The sequence below is a fragment of the Equus caballus genome, chromosome 21 (assembly GCF_041296265.1).
Source record: "Equus caballus isolate H_3958 breed thoroughbred chromosome 21, TB-T2T, whole genome shotgun sequence".
NCBI lineage: Eukaryota > Metazoa > Chordata > Mammalia > Perissodactyla > Equidae > Equus > Equus caballus.
The window spans coordinates 23789261-23814107 of NC_091704.1; the positions used below are offsets into that span (position 1 = coordinate 23789261).

The 24847-nt window shown below is 38.7% G+C and overlaps 1 protein-coding gene across 28 annotated transcripts in view; it reads right to left on the reverse strand.

Moving 5' to 3' along the window:
* RNF180 (ring finger protein 180) overlaps nt 1-24847 on the reverse strand; it is a 276935-nt gene that overhangs the window by 170738 nt on the left and 81350 nt on the right. For 26 of the 28 annotated variants that reach the window (XM_070246212.1, XM_070246221.1, XM_014734852.3 and 23 more), the window contains one exon: nt 11398-11532. The exons of the other annotated variants lie outside the window; for them this stretch is intronic. In XM_070246212.1, coding sequence (XP_070102313.1) covers nt 11398-11532 — 135 coding nt within the window. The remainder of the gene's footprint in view (nt 1-11397; nt 11533-24847) is intronic. 28 annotated transcript variants of the gene reach the window in all.

The window sequence follows — 24847 nt, forward strand, 5'->3', positions numbered from 1 at the left end:
GCTCAAAACTGCAAACACCATAAATGTCCATCAAAATCTATGGCATCCATACAAGGGATAAACAACTATGGGATTCATACAATGCGGTAATATTTAATAATAAAAAGGAATGAGCTATTGATATATGCAACAACATGAATCAATCTCAACAACACTATGTTGAACATAAAAAGCCAGAGATAAAAGAATATATACCGTATGATTTCATTTATAAGAAACTCTACAAATGTTGTACATCTTGATAATGGTGGCAGGTACGTGAGTATGTATACATTGTCAAAACTCACTGAAATGTGCATTTTATCATATGTAAATTATACCCTAATAAAACTTATTTTAAAAAATAGTGAATAGGGGCCGGCCACATGGCCAAGTGGGTAAGTTCATGGGCTACACTTTCATGGCTTAGGGTTGCACCAGCTTGGATCCTGGGCATGGACCTGGCACTACTCGTCAAGCCATGCTGAGGTAGCAACCCACATAGCAGAGCCAGAAGGACCTACAACTAGAATATACAACTATGTACTGGGGGTCTTTGAGGAGAAGAAAGAAAAAAAAAAAAGGAAGATTGGCCACAGATGTTAGCTCAGGTGCCAATCTTTAAATCAATCAGTCAGTCAATCAATCCTTAAAGAAAAGAGATCAAGAAACACTTGAAAATCATAAAAGTTTTAGTTGATAAGCTCCATGGAGCATACATTACCCTGGTTCTCTTTGGACCCTCAGATCACAAGGTAGTGTCTGAAGTGCAATAGGTACTTAATAAATGCTTGGTAAATGAAAGAATATCTATTCTGTATCAAATTTTATAGATTTTTCATTACTCTTTACATTCCCTAGCCCCTGCAGGTTTTAAACTATTTTCTTCAAACTACTGAAAACTGCCAAAAATGTGCATTGATAATAGTGTGCTTGTTTTTACTTTCTGTATTCTTAGAAAAAATTCATTTAAAAATCTGAATTCTTAACAATTTGGTCATATATGAGCCAGGGTCCATTCTAACAAATTTAAATGGACTACACAAATCTATTTTTTAAAGAACCTTGGGAAATTGATTGGAAGTGACTCAATAAAAATAAGCAGTGTATCTTTACCTAAATAATTTGCCTCAGAAACAAAATGAAGGTACAGATAAAATTTTTGAAGAACAGAATTAATCTTACAAACATTCACACTCAGACATATTAGCCCCTTCCATCATGAGATGACAGTGATGCAAATTAGTATAACTCTAATGAATTCTTAAAAATGCTCTCATAAAGAATACAAACTGGGGCCGGCCCCGTGGCCTAGTGGTTAAGTTTGCATGCTCCGTTTCGGCGGCCCAGGGTTTCACCAGTTCGGATCCTTGGCACAGACATGGCACTGCTCATTAGGCCACGTTGAGGAGGTATCCCACATACCACAACTGGAAGGACCCACAACTAAAATATACAACTATATGTACTTGGGAGATTTTGGGAGAAAAAGCAGAAAAAAAAAAGGAAGATCGGCAATAGTTGTTAGCTCAGGTGCCAATCTTTAAAAAAAAAGAATACAAACTGGAATTGAGGGGGCAGTCCTACGGCCGAGTGGTTAAATTCATGCACTCCACTTTGTTGGCTGAGGGTTTCACTGGTTCAGATCCTGGGTACAGACCTGGCACCGCTCATCAGGCCATGCTGGGGCAGCATCCCACATAGCACAACCAGATGGACCTAGAACTATGTACTGGGGAGCTTTGGGGAGAAGAAGTTAAAAAAAAAAAAGATTGGCAATGGATGTTAGCTCAGGTGCCAATCTAAAAATTACATAAATAAAATTAAAAAAAGATTAAAAAAAAGAATACAAACTGGCATTGACAAATAGTCACCTTTACTTCATTTATAGATGCACAATTTTTTCTGACTTTTCAAGGTTCTGTCTACATATTAACTAAACAAATATTTCTAGATTGGTCTACAAAAAAATCAATTATTAATTATTAATAATTATTAATTATTAATAAATAAAATTAATAATTAACATCAAATTAAGTTAATGGCAATCAACCTATCAATATTTATTGAGTGATTACTAGACACAGTGTTGACCATATAAAGGGAGTGAAGAAACTTATTATATGCCAGGGACCATGTTAGTTACCTTACATTTATTATCTCATTTTATTATTTCATTGTACATATTCCATTATTTCATTTAATCATATAAAGTGATCATTATATTTAATCACATAAGATTGACCATGGTACTAAGAAATCACTATCTACTATAAATTCTAGAGATGCTTTATGATCATTTCTTTGAGAATAAACACTGAAATCATAGTTCTAGGTAGGTGAAGGAAATTTTACAATGTACATATTCTTCTTATTTGCACTAGGTAACAAACACTTGTACTGTGCTTACTGTGCCCAGACTCTGTTTATTTTACAGATAAGGAAATTGAAACAAAAGAAATAAAGCGACTTTTACATAACTTGAAATTAAGTAACTTTTACATAACTTATTCAAGGTCCCAGAGTCAGCAGCAGCAAAGCAAAGATTTCCATTGAGGCAGCCTGGCTTCAGAACTCATGCCCTCAGTCACCAAGCTTCCAGTTACTTCCTATGCCAAATAAATACTATCATTTTTAGAGCAAGCAACTTTCTTATATCATTTGCCCAAGTATATTTTAAGGCATGATACTACTATTCTCCTCTAGGCTTATAAAAAAGAAAAACAAAAGCGAACAAAGCAAACAAAACCTGAGGCATGACTTATTTTTAAATTAACCCAAAAACAACACATTCACTTATACAGAGGAAAGGTAGGTTTAGAAAAAATTCCACAGTTGATTCTGCTATGTGAGCTCCAGCCCAATCTCCTTCATTTGAGAACTGTTAATATAAAGCAAGCACACATTTCTCTCTCCCTAAATACTTAAATGTTAAAGCATCCTTTCATGCCAACCAAAAAGAGGAAAATCAGTGACAGCAATTGATAGAAGTGGGAGGAACATAAAAGGCTGGGTTAAGAGTGTTAATATTCTGTTTCCTTTTCTTAAAACTTAGACATGGCAAAGATAACCAGGGTAAATACAGAAGCCTCAATTACAAATGAGACTGCCAACTACTTCAGCTGTATTTACACACGCACAGTCTTAGAAAAAATATATACATATATATGATATTTACTTCCAATATAATTTTACAGGTAAAACAGGACATACCAAACTATTATAAGTCTACAGTCACTTGATTTTTAAAAAAATCACACAAATATATGCGATAAAGTTTTAGTGGATGTATTTGAAGATGAATGATTAAACTGGAAGCAACCTGATTTGAGAAATTTAAAGCCTTTAAACTAGTGGCACAACAGGTTATCTCCTTGGGAAAAAATTAAATGAAAAATTTTAAACACTGTATTATTAGGATTTTAAAAACATTACGACACATTTTTCAGGTCTCAAATTTTTCACATGGGAGAAGGAGGAAGAGGAGGAGGAGAAAGTATCTAACACCCAATTTCACTTAATGGTATCAGAAAAATGTTCACAAAACATTTAATAAATGAAGTAATTTCTTCAAGCAGCAGGGGGAGCTGATTCATTGCTATTTTGTTTTTTTTTAAGGGTAGAGAAGAGTTTTAGCTGCTCTGTACAATGAGAATATTTAATTTTAAAATTCCAAATCTGATGCATTATCTTTTTTTATTTTGTTTTGTTTTGTGAGGAAGATTGGCCCTGAGCTAACATCTGTACCAATCTTCCTCTATTTTATGTGGGATGCTGCCACAGCATGGCCTGATGGGTAGCAGGTCTGAGCCCTGGATCAAAACCTGTGAACCCTGGGCCCCAGAAGCAGAGCACGAGACCTTAACCACTACACTACCAGGCTGGCCCCTGCATTATCTTTTTACCATCTAATGATCTTTAAGATTTTTAATTAAGAAAAATAGGTTAAATATAAAAAGTTGACAAACAAATTAATATTATATAATGTTTTGAATGATGTTTAACACTTGGCATTTACAATGCTAGCAATAACATTCTCTTAGTTTGTTAAAAGTGAGCCAACTATATTGATTTAACTACTACAGGTATAAACACTACAGGGAAAAGATCAGGTAACAAAAATGTCATTTAGATTAACATTACTAATTAAACGTTTGCAGTGTTACAAACGTAAAGGAACCAAATTCTACTGGACTGCTTGGTTTTTCTATTTGCGTTTTGAGAATGTACTTCAAAGATGAAAACTTGTTTTACTCAAAAGGTCAGAATGGAAGGAAAAAAACCGAAAGCCTCATTTAACGGCAGCCTCCCTGCAACCATTCTTGTTACCTTTCTAATGCATTCTCCACATAATAGCCAGAATGATCTTATTTATTTATTTATTTGAGGAAGATTAGCTCTGAGCTATCATCTGCTGCCAATCCTCCTCTTTTTGCTGAGGAAGACTGGCCCTGAGCTAACATCCAGGCCCATCTTCCTCTACTTTATATGTGGGACACCTGCCACAGCATGGCTTGACAAGTGGTGCATAAGTTTGCACCCAGGATCCAAACAAACAAACCCCAGGCCGCCGAAGTGGAACATGCGAACCCTCAAAATGATCTTTTTAGAATTCAAGATCATGTCACTCTTTTTCAGTAACTTCTCAGCTCTTGGGATAAAGATCAAAGTCCTTCATTTGGCTTACAGACTATAAATGATCAAACCAATATCATCTTTCTAGCCTCAAATCTTGTCAAACTCCCTCTTAATCCCTGAACTTCAATCATGGAAATTTTCCAGTTTCATGGATACACCACATTCTCTCCACCATAGGGCCTTTGAACATGCTGGTTCAAAATCTTGGAACATTCTCCCTCCTCTACTGCTCTCAGTACATTTCCACACAAGTCACTTCCTCAGAGAAGACTTTCCCTTACAACTAACTCTAATCCTCTGTCTATATCCTATTCTTATGGCTCCCTATACTTTTCCTTTTGCCACTCACACAGCTAATAATTTAATATTTATGATTGACTGCTATCCTGAAAGCTTCACAAGGATCTGTCCTTTTTTTCTCCTCTCCTTTGAATTTCCAGTGCCTAGTACAGCACCTGTCCTGTCTTACTTAGCTTGGGCTGCCATAACAAAATATTATTGACTAGGTGACTTAAAGGAGGGTAGAAGTCTGAGATCAAAAAGTGTCAGCATGTTCAGGTGCTGGTGAGAGCTCGCTTCTTAGCTTGCAGACAAGTCGCCTTCTCTCTGTGTCCTCACATGGTGGAAAGAGAGAGATCTCTCTCTTTTTTTTTTTTTTTTTTTTTTTTTTTGAGGAAGATTAGCCTTGAGCTAAAATCTGCTGCCAATCCTCCTCTTTTTGCTGAGGAAGACTGGCCTTGAGCTAACATCCGTGCCCATCTTTCTCTACTTTATATGTGGGACACCTACCACAGCATGGCTTGCCAAGTGGTGCCATGTCCACACCTGGGATCCAAACCAGCGAACCCCAGGCCGCCAAAGTGGAACAGGCAAACTTAACCACTGCACGACCGGGTCAGCCCCCTCTTCCTCTTTTTATAAGCCCACAGTCTGAACAGATTAGGGCCCCATCCTTATGACCTCATTTAACTTTAGTTACTTTCTAAAGACTGATCTCCAGATACAGTCACATGGAGGGGTTAGGACTTCAACATATGAATTTGGGGGAAGGACCTAATTCAGTCCATTGCATGTGGTAAGACTACGTATAGAATAAATATATGCTAACAATAAGAAAAGGAAACATATATAAAATGTAATAAGCAATAAAAATATGATTTATTTCAATATTATAGCCAGTGAAGGAAAGACAATACCAGGATAATAAAGCCAGAGAGAAAATGAGCAAAATACCTAGCCAAAAGAGATGAAGGATAGGGTACATAATCCAACAATCAATTCAACATTCATTGATCACATTTATGACCACCACTGTATTGGTAGTGGTGGTACAAAGATGAAACACTGCACAGCCTGGTAATGGAAAAAGAAGAATAACCCAACAATTATAATGCTTTACACTAAGTGCTGGACCATTCCTCAGTTCCTCATTTTCCTCAGCTCACTGGAATCTAGTACCCAACCCTACAACTCTCACAGCTACAATGAACGTTGACCAGTGATCTCCTCTTTGCTAAAACCAATGCATACTTTTAATTCTCACGAGTCTCTCCATATGGCCATACAGTTTGTATGCCAACTGTGTACAAATCTGGGGGGCAGCTTTCATAGACTGTAACCGTCTACAATTGTTCAGTGTACAACCTTCACCTTGAAGGCAGTATCTGATCTTCTACATCTCCCCACAACGTTCAATACGACAAACCAATCTCTCCTGGAAGACGTTTGTCCCTTGGCTTCCATAAAACCATATCCTGATTTTCAGTCCTTTCTCGCTACTCTTTTTTTCCTACTTTATGAGCTTCTTTTTTTTCTGTCCATCCTCTAAATGTTCCTGCGCCCTCTTTTTTCTCACTCCATTCATACTCTGCATGGTGACCTCATCCACTCTCACAGCTTCACTCACCACTTACATGCTGATGACTCCCAACTTGACACTTTTCGTCAGAACTCTGTTCTGAACCCCATATCCATAGAACCACCCGCCTCATAGAAATCTCTATCTGAATGTTCTATAGGCTACATAAACTTGACATGTCCAAAACTGTATCAAAACTGACTAAAAAAGTAAAACTGAGTATATCATCCCCCCCATCGCCCAGACTTCACAAACAGAGACCATTTCTGTTGTTTTATTTTTATGTTTTTAGGGGTTTTGTGTTCTTATTTTGCTTTTGGTTTTGGTTCTTGCCCACATTTCATGTATCTTAGTCCTGAAGGTAGGGTAGGAGTCCCCTTTTCTCCTTTGGACATTGTGGATTGTCTCAAAATTCCCTGTCATATGCCTTACTACATGTTAATGGCTGGAAAACTAAAGCTCAAATGTCCCAGATCCCCTTAGAGATCGAGTCCCACAATGACCTAGCTTCCATCAAGTGGTACACCTGCTCAATATTATGAAGGCAGAAGTAATAACTGTATTTGCGCTGTTTCTTCTGGCAAGCTTGCTTTGGGAGGTACCTGGTTATTCTGCAGCAGAAATTATAGTGATTCCAAGTGTCCAGTTCCTAGTTTTGTGAGGGGTGACAGGCAGAGTGTGAGACTTCCATTTCCTGGCATTGGTCAGGGCTAACAAAGTGTGGTCCTGGAGCCAACAGCTCTGGATGCTGTATCCCCAGTTTCCTGATCTTCTGTGTTGTTCTGAGGGCCATGCATGTCTGCATGAAGTGTGGAAGACAGGAGATAAAGTCCAGGGTTTGCTCAAGGTGGGGAGACCCTGAGGGAGAATGCCTACACAAAGCTGGGTTATAATCTCAGTGTAAGGATTAAAGAGAAATAAATCTGTTGCTCAGAAGGACACAGAAAGAAACTTGCCTATCTCAAGTTTTGTATTCAGTCGAAGGAAAGGAAAAATATCTTCCCCTCAGGGTATAGAAGAATTTCTTCAACAAAAAGTACCAAACGTAAAGGAGATGATTAATAAATTCATCTGCATTATGTCATGAACTTCTGTTTATCAAAAGATACCACAAAGAACGAAATACAAGTTACATAAACTAGCAAAGGATATCTACAATACAATAACCAATAAAGGATTAGTATTTAGAATACATAAAGAACTTCCAAAAATCAAAACAAAGCTACCTAATATAAAAACAGGCAAGAAAAAAAGACATTTCACAGAAAACACAAATGACCTCAGAGAATGAGAAGACATTAAATGTTGGCAAAGATGTGGAATCACAGCAATGCTCAACCACTGCTCATGGGACCATCATTTGAAAACAGCTTAGCATTGCCCAGGAAAGTTGAACGTGGCAGTACCCTATGGCACTGTAACTCCACTTCTAGTAATATACTCCTGCCCATGTGTGCCAAGATACATGCAAGAAAGCCCATAGCAACACTGTTGTAAGAGCAAAACAACTAAATGTAACTCAAGATAGACATCTGAATTATAAATTGATAGAGTGAATGATAAATTGTGATATATTAATAAACTGGAATATTACACAAAAGTGAAAATAAACTGGAATTACACTAAACATGGTGATATTAAGTAAAAGCAGCAATTCCCAGAAGAATACCTACTTACAGTGTGATTCCATTTACAGAAAGTAAACAAAACACTTTCAGAAACAACTTACATTATACACACATGTATTTTCAAATTTTTAATTGTATAGTTTAATAGGTAATATAAATTATAATAATTTGATAGGTGATAGATTTAACATTGTTTCAGCATGGCAACTGATAAAATTACTTTACATTCCAATATTTTATTTCATAGTTTCCTTTAATCAAAACAGATTTTTTGTTCATCTTTAACATTTTAATGAAATGTTTATATTTCGCATATATTAATTTTTACATATTTAGGTTTTATATATTTATATAAAGTACTTTTATTTTATGAAATAGTTTCAATAGTTTTATATATATTATTATGCATATACATAAACATTTTATTTTATATATAAAGCTATAGAGACAAAAAGTAGATCAGTGGTTGCCAGGGGCTGGGCATCAATGCAGGGCAAATGGGCCTGAGGAAATTTTGTAGGGTAATAGAAAGGTTTCAAAACTATATCGTAATGGTGGTGGCACAACTCAAAATTTACTAAAAATCACTGAAGTGTATTTTACGATGGATGAATTTTATGGTTTACAAGTTATACTTAAAAAGTTGTAAAATATATGTATTTATATACATATTTTTTTCTTTCTTTCCTTCTTTTTCACATTACCTCTTCCAGGAAGGCTTTTGTGACCAGCCCTGGTAGTAGTTTGTTTGCATTCCTCTGTTACAGTACTTATCAAATCAGGCTATAATGCTTGGCCTATTTTCAACTAGAGTTAAAAGCTCCTAGAAGACAAGAATTTTTGATTCTGTATCACTCTCTTCCACAACCCATCTCAATAAATCCTAGAGCAGTGCTTGAAACTTTCTTGCTCATTAAATATTTATTAAATGAATTAATGAATAGGAATTCTCTAGGTAAATAAAAGAATAAGCCACTCTGTTGAAAAGGTGTAAAATGCATGATATCCTGAGGGCGGAACAAAGGCAGGAAAGAGAGTGTAGAGGTTCAGAGTACTGGCTCCAGACCCTCACTGTCAGGTCCAATTGCCGCTGCCCTGCTCAGTCGAAGTGTGATCTGGGCATATTATTTAATCTTCTGTGCCTCAGTTTCCTTATCCATGAAATGAAGATGATAGATTATCTTCCTCATGATAATCTATCCTTATACTATAAAACATAAATCTTACAAAACATTTAAAACAATGCCTAACTGATGCCTCAACATCATTAGCCACTAGAGAAATGCAAATTAAAACTATAATGATATACCACTATACATCTACCAGAATGGCTAAAACTACAAAGACTGAAAATACCAAGTGCTGGCAAAGATGCAGAGTAACTGGAATTCTCACCATTGTTACTGGAAGTGAATATTCACTTTGGAAAACTACAAGCAATTTCTAAAAAAATTAAAAATACACCTATTCTATCAGCCCCCCCTCCACCCCCACAAATTCATTCCTATGTATCTATCAAAAAGAAATAACAAAACACAGAGAGGGCTGGCCCCATGGCCTAGTGGCTAAGTCTGGCATGCTCTGCTTCAGCAGGCCAGGTTTGCAGGATTGGATGTCAGGTGTGGACCTACCCCGCTACAGAGGTGACCCATATATAAATTAGAGCAAGACTGGCACAGATGTTAGCTCAGGGACAATCTTCCTCAGAAAAAATAAATAAATCACAGAGAAAGTATTTTACAAGAATATTGGTAGCAGTTTTATTCATAACCCCAAACTGGAAATTCAAATGTCCATCAGCAGAAAAAATTGATAAACTGTGGCATATTCATAAATGACATACTACTCAGTAAAAAACAGAAAAAACTACAGATACACACAAAATATAAATGAATCTCTAAAACACATGCTGAGCAAAATAAGTCAGGTACAAAAAAGTGCATGCTATATGATTATATAATTCCACTTGAATAAAGTCAAGAACAGGCAAAACTAGTCTATGGTGATATACATCAGTATAGTGGTTGCCTGTGAGAAGAGAGTATTGCCTGGAAAAGAGCAAGACAGCCTTCTAGGGTGATAGAAATGTTGTATATCTTCATCTAATTCACAGCAGGGCTGAAAAAAATTATCAAGCAGTATGCTTAACTTTTCTTTTACTCTACGTAAATTAAACCCAATTAAATACGCATAGCATGAAAAGGTTTTTTTTCCCAATTAAAATGTTTTGTCAGCTGTCACTACATCTGGCGTGTGGTGAGTACGCAACTAAAGTTATCTACTATTATCACTTCAAGTTGGCTAATCTATTAGAGTGGAGAGGAAATAACCACGATCAAATGTGGCTGAGGCAAAAAACAAAACAAAACTAACAAATAAAAAAAACTGTGTTGCTCAAAGCGGAAAAAAACAAAGATATGTGATTACAGATGCTGTTTTTGTTGCATTGGGAATTCTGTGTGAAGTCTATGAATTACTACTTAGTTTGCAACTCTTTGAAATTGCCTCTTTCATATTGCTGCTAGAGAAGTTTAGGAATTCTATTTTTGTCGTTTTAAAAACATTTATTTTGGGGCTGGCTTGGTGGCGCAGCGGCTAAGTTCGCACATTCCGCTTCTCGGCGGCCCGGGGTTCGCCAGTTAGGATCCCGGGTGCGGACATGGCACTGCTTGGCACGCCATGCTGTGGTAGGCATCCCACATATACAGCAAAGAAAGATGGGCACGGATGTTAGCTCTGGGCCAGGCTTCCTCAGCAAAAAGAGGAGGACTGGCAGTAGTTAGCTCAGGGCTAATCTTCCTCAAAAAAAAAATAAATAAATAAAAACATTTATTTTTACCAAGACAATCAATTAAATGTTTTTACGTATTTTTCAGGTTTTCCTATTGACTTTTTAAACTATACATGAACTTTCTTTCCTAGGCCCATATTGAATACTAAAAAAATATATAATAGGATATTGAATTTCTTAATTCTTAATAGGACCTTGAATTTAATTATGTGATGATGCCTAAGGTTCACTCATGGTGGGGATTAAAAAAACATGGACTTCAACTTATGACCAATCTAGCCCTTGGAACTTTAAGGTCATGTTAATGTTAGCAGCTGAAGGTAAAATTAATTGTAACTGTGAAAGGTGGGATGCCTTTTGAATACCACTTTGAATTGTTTTCAGTGGGTCAGATAAAATAAGGGAAAAGCTAAGTCAGGTGTGGAGGGATATGTGTGCACACGTGGGGGTGCCTGCAGCATTCTTATGCTAGGAAATTGAAGACTGGAGTTAGCAGTACTCACCTTAACCACTTGATTCTCAAGATATTTCATGAAACAATCGGAACTTGCTACACATTTTCTACATTTCCAACAACGAAGAATACTTATGTCTTCTTGATTATAATTTTTAGTTACCAATTCTTCACTTCTTTTCATCTGTGGGAAAATTAATGCATTTTTAGAATATTAAACTGTGTCAGATTAACTCAATTTTCTAAACCCTTAGCACAGCATTAGCTACATGTGGAGCAGAAGGAAGAGAATTATCATTATTTGAGGTACCTACTAGTTATCAGATCTCAGGCTAAGGGCAGCCTATAAAATACGTCTGGGATTGAAAATTCCACTTAATTACGATGATGATGCATTATGTTAGTGACTACCAGCTTATTTTATTTTTGCAGAACATTTTATGCCTATTTCTTTCCATTTTTCTCATATAAAAGTGGCAAAAGGCAACTGCTGAAGGGTCAATTATAGTTACTTCAATGGCTTTAAGAGTCATAAGAAAGAACTATAAATATCTGTGTAAATAGGAAGTTTTGAATAGCCACAGCATTAAATTTTAAACACAATAGGATTTATTGAGTTGTAGTTAATTCTGTGAAAACTGAAAGTACTTACTTTAAATTGGCAACAAAAATCCTTTATCCCAAATGCAGTAATTTCTCTTGCATACTGTACTCAGTGAAACAGTTAACTATACCACATCTTGTTGGTATGTGCAGTCAAACAGACAGTTAGAGAATAGCCCTACCAATTCTGTAGTCTATTTTTACATCTGAGATTTTATGTCAATACTGTGATTTGGACCAATTTGGGGAAACAGTTTTACACTAATAGTAAGGATTCTGAAATAGGTGCAGTGTATTTAATAACTTGCCTGGTAACTATTCATTATAAAGAAAGGAAATGTTAATTTATTAAGCCACCCACAAGGACCTGCCTAGTCCCCTTGCCACAATTCTCATTTTTTAGCTTCTTCATTTTTCATTCATTCAATAAACATTTACTAAGAACTAACCATATGCTACATAATGAGTCAAACTCTGGGGGCACAAAAATGAGTAAATCATTTTCTGTCATAGAGGTGCTCACTATGCTATGGATCAATAATTTTCTACCCTAGATCATTAGAATCACTTGGGAAGCTTTAAAAAATAGTGATGCCTAGGCCCCACTCCTAGAAATTTCAACTTATTCTGAGATGGAGAGGGAGTCAGGAACGTGTACTTTTAAAAAGCTCCCCTGGTGGCTCTATAGTGTGGTCAGGTTGAGGACAGAGATATACTACACAAACAATTAATGAAAATGCAACAGCTGTAAGAACTATAAAAGAGGGAACACAGATGGACCTTAACCCAAATTTAAAGGAAGAATTTAAGGAACTCTGGCTGGCAGGGCACAGCATGACCTTTTGGTAGCCAATCTAGCTGGGACCTTCAGGTAACTTAGGCAGCAGTTCTGTCTCCACTGACATCTTCAGAACCCATCTTAGCCCAGCTGACCACTCTATTTAAACTTTGTCCTCAGTCATCATCAATAATATCTTAATTTGCACATGTCCTGACCTCCTCCTGCTTGATGGATTGTTGAATCTCCCTCCTTTACTTCTTTAGCACGACTTTTCTCTCTCTATATCTTTCTTAGCATCTTTGATCCTCATTTCCCTTTTAACCACCAGTGGTTCTCAGCCAGGAGTGGGGACTGCAGGGAGGGATCATATCAGAACCAACGATGGAGAAACTCCATATCTGCCTATGTTCTCCCCCTCCCTGAGATACACATACACTCTCCCTGTCTCTCCTGCCTCACCTCTCACCCTGCCAAGATTCTTCCCTGACCTTTTGGGTGCGAGTATGTGGTTAGAAAAATCCCTGTAGGTGAGTCCAAGAAGTCTTCACTGAAATTCACACCCTGTGTGACAAGTCTTCCATATCAATGATTTTTTTTAATCTCTATATCTAGTTTTGATCTTTTTCCAAAGTTCAAGACCAATATTTTCAACTTCTTGATGTCAAATGCACATCTCTACATGAATCTCCATCAGGGCCTTTGTACTGGCTGCTTGCTCTATCTAGATTTGTGCTACCCTATAAGGCAGCCACCAGTCAGATATTATCGAGCACTTGAAATGTGGCTTATCTGAACTGAGATGTGCAGTAAGTATAAAATGCACACTGGATTTTGAATACTTAATAGAAAAAAAAGAATGTTAAGTATCTTCAATGGTTTTTATATTAATTTCATGTTGACATATTTTTAATATACTGTTAACTGTAAAAATTAATTTCACTTGTTTCTTTTTACTTTTTTAATGTGGCTACTATAATCTTTAAAAATTACATATATGACTTGTATTATACTCCAACTGGACAGCACTAGACCTTCTTGCCCAGGTCTTTGCATGGTTGGCTCCCTTCTCATCATTCAGATCTCAGGTCAAAGTCATCTCCTCAAATGTGTGGGATACGAAGCACCTGGGGAGTTTATTTAAATATAGGTCAGAAAGCCACATCCTCAGAGATTCTAATTCAATGTTTTTAGGGTAGAAATCTACATATTTTATAAGCACACTAAGGTATTCAATAGTTCAAACTACCTTATCACCATCTAGTCACCTCTCACCCAACTTCCCTCTACTTCTCTTCATCTCCCGTGGGCTTGATACACTCCTAGGAATGACATGATGCATATTCAACAGTAAGGAGAAAAGGTAATATGAATTTGATGCTGCAGTAGCTCCCAGGTACTTCCTACCTTCTGCCATAGCTTCTTAAGCTACACACTACAATCGAAGTTGAATGCATTTATTTATAACTTTTAAATTTCTCCTTTTTCCTTCCTTCTCTCACAAGCATACCTCAGACAGTCCTGAACGTTTACTGCGGTCTTTTAATCTAAGTGATACCTTTGAGAATTGTAAAAAAAAAAATCACTAAAGAAATGCAGACATTTTGTAACTTCTTTATTTTGATTAATTTTGCCTATTTTAACTGCTAACACTCTTTGGTAAAAGAAGGAATGAATTCTAAAAGTGAATGAAAGTAATAGTTTGTAGGACCCATGTATTAACCTCTCACACACTACTTTCTTAGGGAGAAATATAAAAAAAGATAGAAATTACATACAGAATTGATAAGTTGTGAGGAAAGCTGAAATGTACTTTTCAAAATGGTGTGCGTATATTTACATTCATATGTAAATATTATTAATCACCATATGATGAGTGCATGTTAAGTTTTTGTTCCAAGGAATAGGTTTAGTCACTTCTGGAGAGTTTTGAGCAATCTAGGATACATCTAAATATATTTTAAGTAAAAGTGCCAATGATGTTCTGATTGGACCAAGAAGAGACAGTAGCAGAAGGAAAAGTCAGGTGATTTTTTTGAAGTTAATTTTAAATTGTGTTTTGGGCTACAGATATTCATTCCTTCAATAAATATTTGCTAAGAACCTATTATTTTAACAGGGAACACGAAGAATAGCAAACATGTGTATTGTGAAAGTATATGAAAGGGTGAGTGGGATTCTAAGCCAGCTGGGTAGAAGAGAGTAGGCAAAACTGTCAGGGTTCTCAGAAGGAAACATCTAAGTAAAGAACTGATCCTGAGGTGAAACGGAACCTTCTTTCCCCAAATGCTTCTCAGGCTGATTTCTTATAAGGGTAAAGGGCTAAAATATATTTTCTTTATGTGAAATATATTAATATGATATGAAGCATGGTCTTAACCAAAAGGTTGACGATAAGTAGTTATCTAACTTGCTATGCTTTTTTTATATGCTTTTATATTCTTTTTGAATCATAATCAAGATAGAATTCAATAATCAATAATCAAGAAAGGATTCTGATGAGAAAATGGCAGCAAAGATAAGCAGACTGACCTGGCTTCGAAATCCTTTGTTTCTCATGGACAAAAGGAGTAGTTACCCAGAGAGGCTTTTTGTTGGATACAGAGGCAGCTATACCTAGGTTACTGTAGAAGATTGCTAGATAATGGAGACAAAAAAAAGTGGGTATCTTCTCGTAGATAAAGCACTGACCTGGAAGCCAAGAGATGTGGCCTTGTTTATTTTACTTATTTATCGCATCATCTTCCCCAAAAAAGAGTTTAAAGCTCCTGGCACTTTTATTGTTTGCTCTGTCTTTCCTGAACAGCATTTACCTTTGAATAGTTCATGTTACCTAAGCCTCCGTTTAGTACTTACATCACTGCATCACCAGGTATCATACTAACGTGCACATTTGTATCGTCCTCTAAATTGTAAGCTTCCAGAGAAAGGGCGTAACAAGTGTCTCAAGTCCGTATTAGTTTGCTAAGGCTACCATAACAAAGGACCACAGTCTGGGTGGCTTTAACAACAAAAATTTATTTTCTCACAGTTCTGGAGGCTAGAAGGATCTTAGGACCAAGGGGCCGTCAAGGTTGGTTTTTGCAGAGGCCCCTCTCCTTGGGTTTTAGAAGCCTTCTCATGTGCCTCACATGGTCCTCCCTCTGTAGGTACACATATGGTGTCTCTTTGTGAATCCAAATTTCCTCTACTTACAAGGACACCAGTCAGACTGACTTAGGGCCCACCCAAACAGCCACATTTTAATTTAATCATCTCTTTAAAAGCCTTATCTCCAAATACAGTCATATTCTGAGATACTGGGAATTAGCTCTTCAACATACGAATTTGGGGGGACACATTTAGCCCATAACAATCAAATATCATGTGCCTACTGATGTGATGCAATTGGAAGTACTCAGCACCATCTATGAAGTCTTCTCTAAAAAAAAAAATTAGGGGCCGGCACAGTGGCACAGTAGTTAAGTTTGCACCTTCCGCTTTGGCAGCCCGGGGTTTACCGGTTCGGATCCCAGGTCGGACATGGCACCACTTGTCAAGTCATGCTGTGGTAGGCGTCCCACATATAAAGTAGAGGAAGATGAGCTCAGGGCCAGTCTTCCTCAGCAAAAAGAGGAGGATTGGCGGCAGATGTTAGCTCAGGGCTAATCTTCCTCAAAAAAATAAATAAATAAAAATTAACCTGAACCAAATCAAACATCTAAATTTAAGAACCACTTTTTATTTACTATATGAAGAACAGAGAAACATGTTAAATGACACCATGAGGATACACTAGCCAGAGAGAATGTAGGAAATTCTACAGGACAAATGACCTGATTTTTTCAACAAATAAATAAATTCTTAAAGAGGGAGGAGAAAATTAAGAGATTTAAGATATCAATTAAATGCAATATGTAGACCTTGTTTGATTCTTGATTCAAACAAATCAACTCTAAAACTACATTTCTGAGACAATTGGGGAAAATTATACATGAACTAGGCATTAGTTGATATTAAACACTTAATTTTGTAGATGTGATATATAATGCTGTTGTTATGTTTTTTAAAGGTCCTTAGGCTAGAGATAAATATTGAAATTTGGGACATTTGCAGGCAAAATTACATAATATAGAAACAAAGTATATAATATAGAAAAAGGAAACATGAATGGAAGAATAATAGTAACTATTAAAGCTGGCTGATTGACACATGAGGATTCATTATACCATTCTATTTTTGTGTATGTGTGAAAATTTTCCTAAGTTTTTCTTTAAAACTTAATAAACAGAATTTTCAGATGAGACTCTTCTCCACCTTCTACTCAGAGACTAGGTCAATACAGACTTCCTTATAATCTCTCTGTATCAGTAGACTGTTTTTTCTAATCTACTGTCCTACTGAGAACATTGCCCTTAGCAAGTCCTGGCTTTACATGGAGGAGTCAGTTCTGAACTTCCTTCCTCATGGGTACCCAAGGCCTTGGTCTTCCATATGACTGTATTAAAACCTAAGTCTCTAGATTAGTGAGCCTAGCAACCTTACCCTAACACCAAAGATAGTTCTTATGTCATGTGTCTACTTGCCAAGCTGTTGGAGGTAATGCAGAGAACGTGACCACCAGTTGACCTGAGAACTGGACCTGGGCAACTAGAGGCTCCTCACCCACTCCTCTGTGCTTGGAATGTACACTCTCCCCCTGTTCCCACAGTGGGTGCCATTTTCAAGGACACAGCCCTGAGACAGCAATGTGTTGTTGAGAGCTGGACATAAACCATCTGGATGGTTTATGTGACTGCTGGGTTCTGTATAAACTTTTTAAGATTTGGCGGCCAGGTATGGAGAGCTACTCATCTTGTGGCTGCTCAAGACAAGCCTCATAGGAAAGCTTCTTTGCTTATTAAAACTGCCACCTACCATCTGGAGGGGTCTGCCTCTTTCTTCAGTCTTTTCTTGCCCTTTGTGTATGGGGGCTGGTTTCACATTTCATTCTGGAAGCTCCCAAGGTTATGAACCAACAATTCGTGAGCCAGCCAGGAGACAGAAGAAATAGGCCATGGGAAAGAGGCATCTACAGGGGAAACGCCAAGCTGGCCATCAACCTCTGTGTTGAGAAGTGTAGCTTGTATGTTAGATGCCTGTGGACTGCCACATGAGTACAGGGATGTCCCAAAAATGCCAGCTGTTTTTATGTATTTGTTTGAGAAACTGCACGTAGCATACTGTGGCAAAGAGGAGAAACTAATGGCTGCCGCAGTGAGCATGCCTCCACTGTGGGCAGTTTGGCTAGCCACTGATGCCCAACTAGAGGCTAAAACTTAAGTTAGAAAGTTGAGGGAAGAGCTGAAATTAGAGAAGGACACATGAGTTGTCCACTACTCTCTTAAGCTTCGGGGCTGAGAGACAAGGTAGAAGAGCAGAATAAGAAGTTAGAGACCTTAGCACGCCATTTTGCAAAACTAGGAGGGCACAAGCTGCTGTAGGTTAAGTTGCCAGCACTTGTGACAAAGCCTTATTAGGATGCTAAGAGGCAGAATCCCTGGGAAAGTGAAGAGAGCAAAGGGGAGGGTGTCACGATGATTGACAATAAAACAGAGTGTCCCATGTCATCGGACGCCTAATGCAAAGGAAAATTTTAAATAGCAACTACCCTAAACTGCTGATAACAGAACTATACACCCTAAAACTCCTAGGAGAAAACTTGCATTCTGTCTTTGTCCATTGCAGTTATAAATCCTATCATATCTTTGAAACGTTAACACCCGAGGAGGTAATCAAAACAGAGACTGAAGGAAAAAAAAGGGAAAAGAGGCTTTTCAAAATACAGACTGCTACACAACCTCCTTGCCCAAAATCCTCCATAATTATTCATCATGGGGAAATACAAATCTTAAAACTTTTCTCCATAAATATTAGTAAAAACCTTTTTGCCACCTGAATGGCTACCTGAAGTACAGCTAAAGTTTTGGAATGAAAGTTAAGGGGTCTCTGTTGTGTCTGTCTGCATGTCTGTCTATGGATATTAGGCATATGTGAAGTTTTTCTCCTTCCAGAGGGTACTGTGAAAATTATTTTATAAAAAAACTACATTCAACTGGCTTAAAGAAAAAATCAGCTTTAATATCAATAATGTACTTATGTAACACTGAAACTGAATTTTCTTTCATCTGATAAAAAGAAAGTTTTCTGGAAGTATTGGTCTGTTCTTTTTTTTTCCACTTTTTTGTACTGAAGTATATTAACATACAACATTATATTAGTTTCAGGTGTACAACACAATGATTCGATATTTGTATACACTGTGAAATGATCACCACAATAACTCTATTTATTATTGGTCTGTTCTTGATAAGATTGTGAAAGGTTTTTCTTGACCTTTTAAGTAATCTGCCTAGATAACAAAGACTCTTTGTTTTATCAAAGTAATTTCTTGAGCTTCATGTTGTCTTTATCAGGTCTTTGATTACTTAAGAAAACTGAGTCTTCTCCATTAATAGAGCTAAGGTTTTTTTTACAACTATGTAACTTCCTGTATTTGCCTCTGAAGTTTTTAATTGTCATTTTGGTTAAATGAATAACTAAATATTGTTTCACAGTGACCTCTGATCCTATTTAAACAAGTGTTTTCAACCTTCTGATATTTTTGACAAACCTCCCCAAAATCAAATTCTAAATGAAATCTTGTTGACCTTGAACTAACTTTGGGATTTTCCAGAGGGCCTCTAGAACATCTTGAAAGATGTGTTTTCTCTTCTTAGAAAAAAGAGATATTAAACTAATTAGGTTTATCTGATACATTAAATTACATGGGAAGCATTGCCAAATAAAGTGACACTAAATTTACTTCAGGTTATTTTATATTAATATATGTGTTTTTGTTTGGTTGGTTTTTATTTTTGTTTGTTTTTGTTGGTTTGTTTGTTTTGCTGAGGAAGATTAGCCCTGAGTGAACATCTATGCCAATCATCCTCCACTTTATATGTGGGTTGCTGCCACAGCATGGCTGATGAGTAGTATAGGTTCATGTCCAGGATCTGAACCTGCGAACCCAGGCCCCTGAAGCACAGCATGCTGAACTTAACCTCTACACCACAGGGCCGGCCCCAATATATGTTGTTAATATAAGTGTTCCTGCGAAAGTGCGTCATCTTCAAAGAGATTCATGCTAAAGATTCTAACAAGACAAAAACAAGGTTTCTGATAAGTCAGATCAATTTACCCTCAAGTGGGAGGGGCAACAATGGACCTTTCACATGATTCCCCATGGCTGCCTGCACAGCCTCACAATAGTCATAGGATGGTAACCCGAAATCTGTCTCCGTTTTTCTTCCCCATATCAGTAAAATGGACCCATTACATTGATGATATAATGTTAACACGTGAAGACTTGCCTCTGTTGCAGGACACTCTGCAGACTTTGCTGGAACGTCTATGAGGGAGAGGATGGGCAGTGAACCTGCAGAAAATTCAAGGCTCAGGCACCGCCATAACGTTTTGGGGAGTCCTTTGGTTGGGTAAGATGTGCACTGTCCCAGAAGCTATGACTGATAAAATGCAAGCCTATCCAACTCCTAAGAATATGGAAGAGACGCAAGCCTTTGCAGGGATTTTGAGGTTTTTGAAAGACTTATTCTCCACCTAACAGCACTTCTGTCCCTTATACCACCTGGTAAAGATAGAGTATATATGGGACTGGGGATCAGAGCAGCAAGCCAGCTGTCAGAGGGCAAAAATTCTAGTGAAACAAATTAAAGTTCGGGCCTCTCCCAAGCAGGGCTATGATTTCAGTTAGATGTGTCTGTGACTCTAGAAGGTATGGGTTGAGCACCGTGGCAGAGACAACAAAAGGAGAGAATACCCCTAGGATTTTGGTCCCAGAGAGTACAAGGGGGCAAAAACCTGATATGCCCCCAGAGATCAACAGCTGCTAGCAGTGTACACAGTGCTCCTCTAGGTAGAGCCTCTCACGAAGGAACAGCATATCATGGTAAGAACTTCCTTTTCCTATCAAGGAGTGGGTTAAGAATATGTTCCATCAACCCACCACTGCCATGGCACAAACCCCCACTTTGACTAAGTGGCATGCCTATTTGCAGCAGAGGGGCACCCTGTCCGCCAGCCCACTGTCTCTAGAAATGCAGGTGCTTCTAAGCCGTGTAGAGTGTCCAGTTCCTCCAAATGCCCCCATCCCTATTCCTGTAGTGGCCCCTGTAGTCTGTAGAGAAGGAATAAAAGAAATTCCCAGTGATGTCTGGTATACAGAAGGAAACAGAAACAAACTGCAGCAGCCAGTGGGCTAAATGCAGAGTGGTTTGGCTGGTGATCATTCCTGAGCCCATTAACCCTTTGCACTGAGAGCTGGGCTCTTCTAAAGGTATTAACCCTATGGCTTGGAGAAGGGGAAGCCGATGGATGGACGATCATGAATAAGCCTTTGTGGGATCAGGATACACAGAAAGACATTTGGGTTCACCTACAAGAGCCTGAGGCAATCCCCATTATTTTCGATGTCCCAACTCATAAGGCATTAACACTCCCTGGCAATCAGGAAGCTGATGCTGTAGTTGCGTCACGAGCCCTAGCAACTGACCCATGCAGCAGAATGAATGCTTAATAAGAGCAGCCACTGCAGCATCCAGGTGGGATGGTGTATTGCCAAAGATGCCGGATTGCTCTTGAAATACAGTGACTTGGTTAATGCAAGAAGAGCACATCCTGTGTGTTCTAAACAACACCGAGGCAACTATCAAAGAAGTCTGGAGTCATTCACTGGAGTTCCCAAATGGTAAGTGACTGGTAAATTGATTATATTGGCCCCCTCCTCCGAGTGAGGATTCTAAATATGCCTTGGTTTCTGTGGACGTTGCACCTGGCTTTTTCCTGTTGCAGAGCAAACCATGCTGCCACCATTAAGGGATTAAAGAAGCTGAGTATAAAGTACAGATATCCTTGTTGCCAAAGTGATAGCATTCACATTTCAAAGGTCATGATATGCAAGACTGGGCAAAAGAACATGACATCTCCCCTATAATCTACAAGCAGCAAAGTTAATGGGAAGGATAAATAGAATATTAAAGCAACAGATTAAATTACCAACAGGTAAAACTTCCTGGACTAAAGTACTGTCCCAGGCTTTAGTACATTTAAATGATCAACCAGTAGGGCCTATTGCCCCATACGCCTGACTGGGGACCCCTACTGAGACACCCAATACCATAAAGGTATGGAAGTCATGGGAAACACTGTCTTATCATCATGGATCAACATGCTATGTTGCTGAGAATACCAAGCCTCATCATGCCTGGGGAAAAAATTATCTCCTGGATTTTGCAATGGGATATCCTGCTGAGATGAGTGAGTTACTTCACACCATTGGGTGAGAGGGAGCTATTCAATCTCCATTTGAATCTCACTGTCCTGCTGTAAGCTGGACCTGTTGAAACACAACTATACCTGGAATGAAAAATGCACCACTGAAAGACGGGAGGAGGTATGGGTTCTGGTCTGGCATATGCCACCCCTAGTCCATCTCCGCCTGCCTGGCAGTGCTGCCAACATACATGGTATACACAACCAGGTCAAATTCCTAAAGCTGCCAACCTCCCTCTCCTCAAGGCCAGATAGGCACATTCTGTTTTCCACTGGTATGATTATTTGTCTTTGTTCCCTCCATAGGCCTGGAGGATATTATAGCACATATAGAAGCCCTAACTCAATTCACCCAGCAAGCCTTAAATGATAGCCAACAAAAGCCTGCCCTTACTGAACAGTGAAAGGTCTCTAATGAAAAAAGCTGTCCTCCAAAATAGAATGGCCTTGGACATTACTGCCTTGTAAGGTGGAAGGACCCATGCCATTTTCCAGAGTGCTGTATGTTCACACCCGATGCGTCTGCTAATGTATCATCTTTATTAAATCACATGAGGCTGCAAGCGAACACCCTGAGTGATCCAACCCGCAGCCTAGGGAACTTAATAAATCAATGGTTCAGATCATGGGGCTCTTGGTGGAAAACCTATTACTTATTTTGGGAATTATCTGATCTGTGTTTTCTTTTGCATGTGCCTCTATTGCTGCTGTGGTATCTGCCTCCAGGGCAGCCAGATGCCACCAAACAAGCCACATCCATGCCAGTGAAACCTCTTGCTGATTGCTCACAGCACATTGCAAAAGGGGGGCATACAAAATTTCAAAAGTCAGTTATAAGGGGTGAAATGTTGGAGGGGGTAATTGAGAGGATGTGATCACCAGTTGACCTGAGAACTGGAACTGGGCAATGGGAGATTCCTCACCCCCTTCCCTGTGCTTGGAATGTACACTCTTCCCACCTCTTTCAAGGACGCAGCCCTGCGCGAGCAACGTGTTGCAAGACCATCTGGATGGTATATGTGACTGAACCCAGTTAAAGTTCTGTGTAAAACCTTAGGATTTGGTGGGCGGGTGTGGAGATCTATTCGTCTTGTGGGCACCCAAAAGAAGCCCCATGTAAGTTCTCTTGCTTCTTAAACCTGCCACCTACCAAGGAGGGCAATCCTTGCCCTCCATGTACAGGGGCTGGTTTCAGATTTCACCTGGGAAGCTCTCAAAGTTATAAACCAACACAAGCTCTCCCCACCATGTCCTTTTTGGCTCCTGGGCTTTCTTTTATTTTGCTACAAAGTCATCTGTGCAACTACACAGCACATAATCAAATATTTCTAGAGAAGTTCTAGGTACTTGTAGCATAGGTTTTCAGGTTATCATAACCAGAAGCCTCCCTTTCTGTTGACCACTGCAAGAAAAACTTCTAATTCCTGTTATTTGGCAATGTAACAGAGTTATAGTCATGACTCTCACAGTTTGTTCTGAAAACTGATTCAAAGTGTTGAAGGGAAGGGTTTACAGGGGAGGAAAGAGGATTAAGGTGGATTGAGGGCAAAGCTTCCTTGCCAGCTCTTTCAAAAAGGTAGAATAGGACAGAATCTCTCTTTTTAACAGACCAAGGACGAAATATGGGGAGAGGAAGACATTTCATCCCAAATACTCTATAACCAATAAGTAAATGTGTGACCTCAAAAATTCTGGGCCAGAAATTGCACTGCTAGTCACCAAGATTTTACTTTATGAAAATATGAAGCATTTTATTCTCCACACTGAAAGTAATGCTAGCCCTGATAGCAGTTCCACTACATGAAAGCCAGTACATATGGGGTTAAAACCAAAATCACCTACCCCCTTTCCCTGCCTCTCTAAGTCACATTTATATATAAATATTGGTTTCTTTAACCTTTGTATCCTTGAAGTTTATTACAGGAAAATTGATACCCAGAAAATAACAAGAAGCTGAAGCTCCCCAGACCCCAACTCCTCTGCTTCCTGGCACCAGAATCCACCATCCATCAAGGAGGCAAACAACCAAGAACATTCACTTGTGGATTCCCTTATCTCACCATCTCCGTCCTTGAAAGCAGCAGGCCAAACACAGGCTCCTGGGAAAGCACCAACCAGCAAGGCCACACGCTGCCCCTCCCCACAAGCAGCCACATTCCTCACAAGCTTTAAAAACCCTTAGCTCCCATCTTTTGAGGAGATGAATTTGACGGCCTACTCTCGTCTCCCAGCTGCAAATAAACCCCCTTCTTTGCTGTAAGTCTGGCATTCCAGTTTTCACTTTGGCCGCTCTTGTGCGATCGGTAAAGAGAACCTGTGTTTGTGGTTGGTAACAAAGGTGGAGTCCTTGTTGAAAATGCAAAATACATCATTATTCTCCTGTTCCCTTCAGGGGCTTCCTAGTGCTCTGCTGACCAGGCTGCTGCCCCTGCTCTGCCCCAGTCTGCTCTACAGTCCAGCGGTCTAGCCTTCTTTCAGCTTCTCCACTCCACTGGCTCGCTCCTCCTGCTCCTATCCTGGGATCCCTGGAAAGCTTGCCTCTAGGTTCCAGGTAGTATTGCCATATCCTTCAAGTCTCAGCTTAAATGCCCCTTTCTGGGGGACGGAGTGGGGTCTCCCTTAACCTATTATTTTCCTCCAAAGGCCTTTCTAGTTCTCCTTCAGAAAATTCGTCACACTTTTAATTACTTGTTCCACGTCTGTGTTCCTTCCTGAGTTGCACACCCCTTAACAGTTAATCTACTGTATCGCTAGCACAGTGTTGGGCACT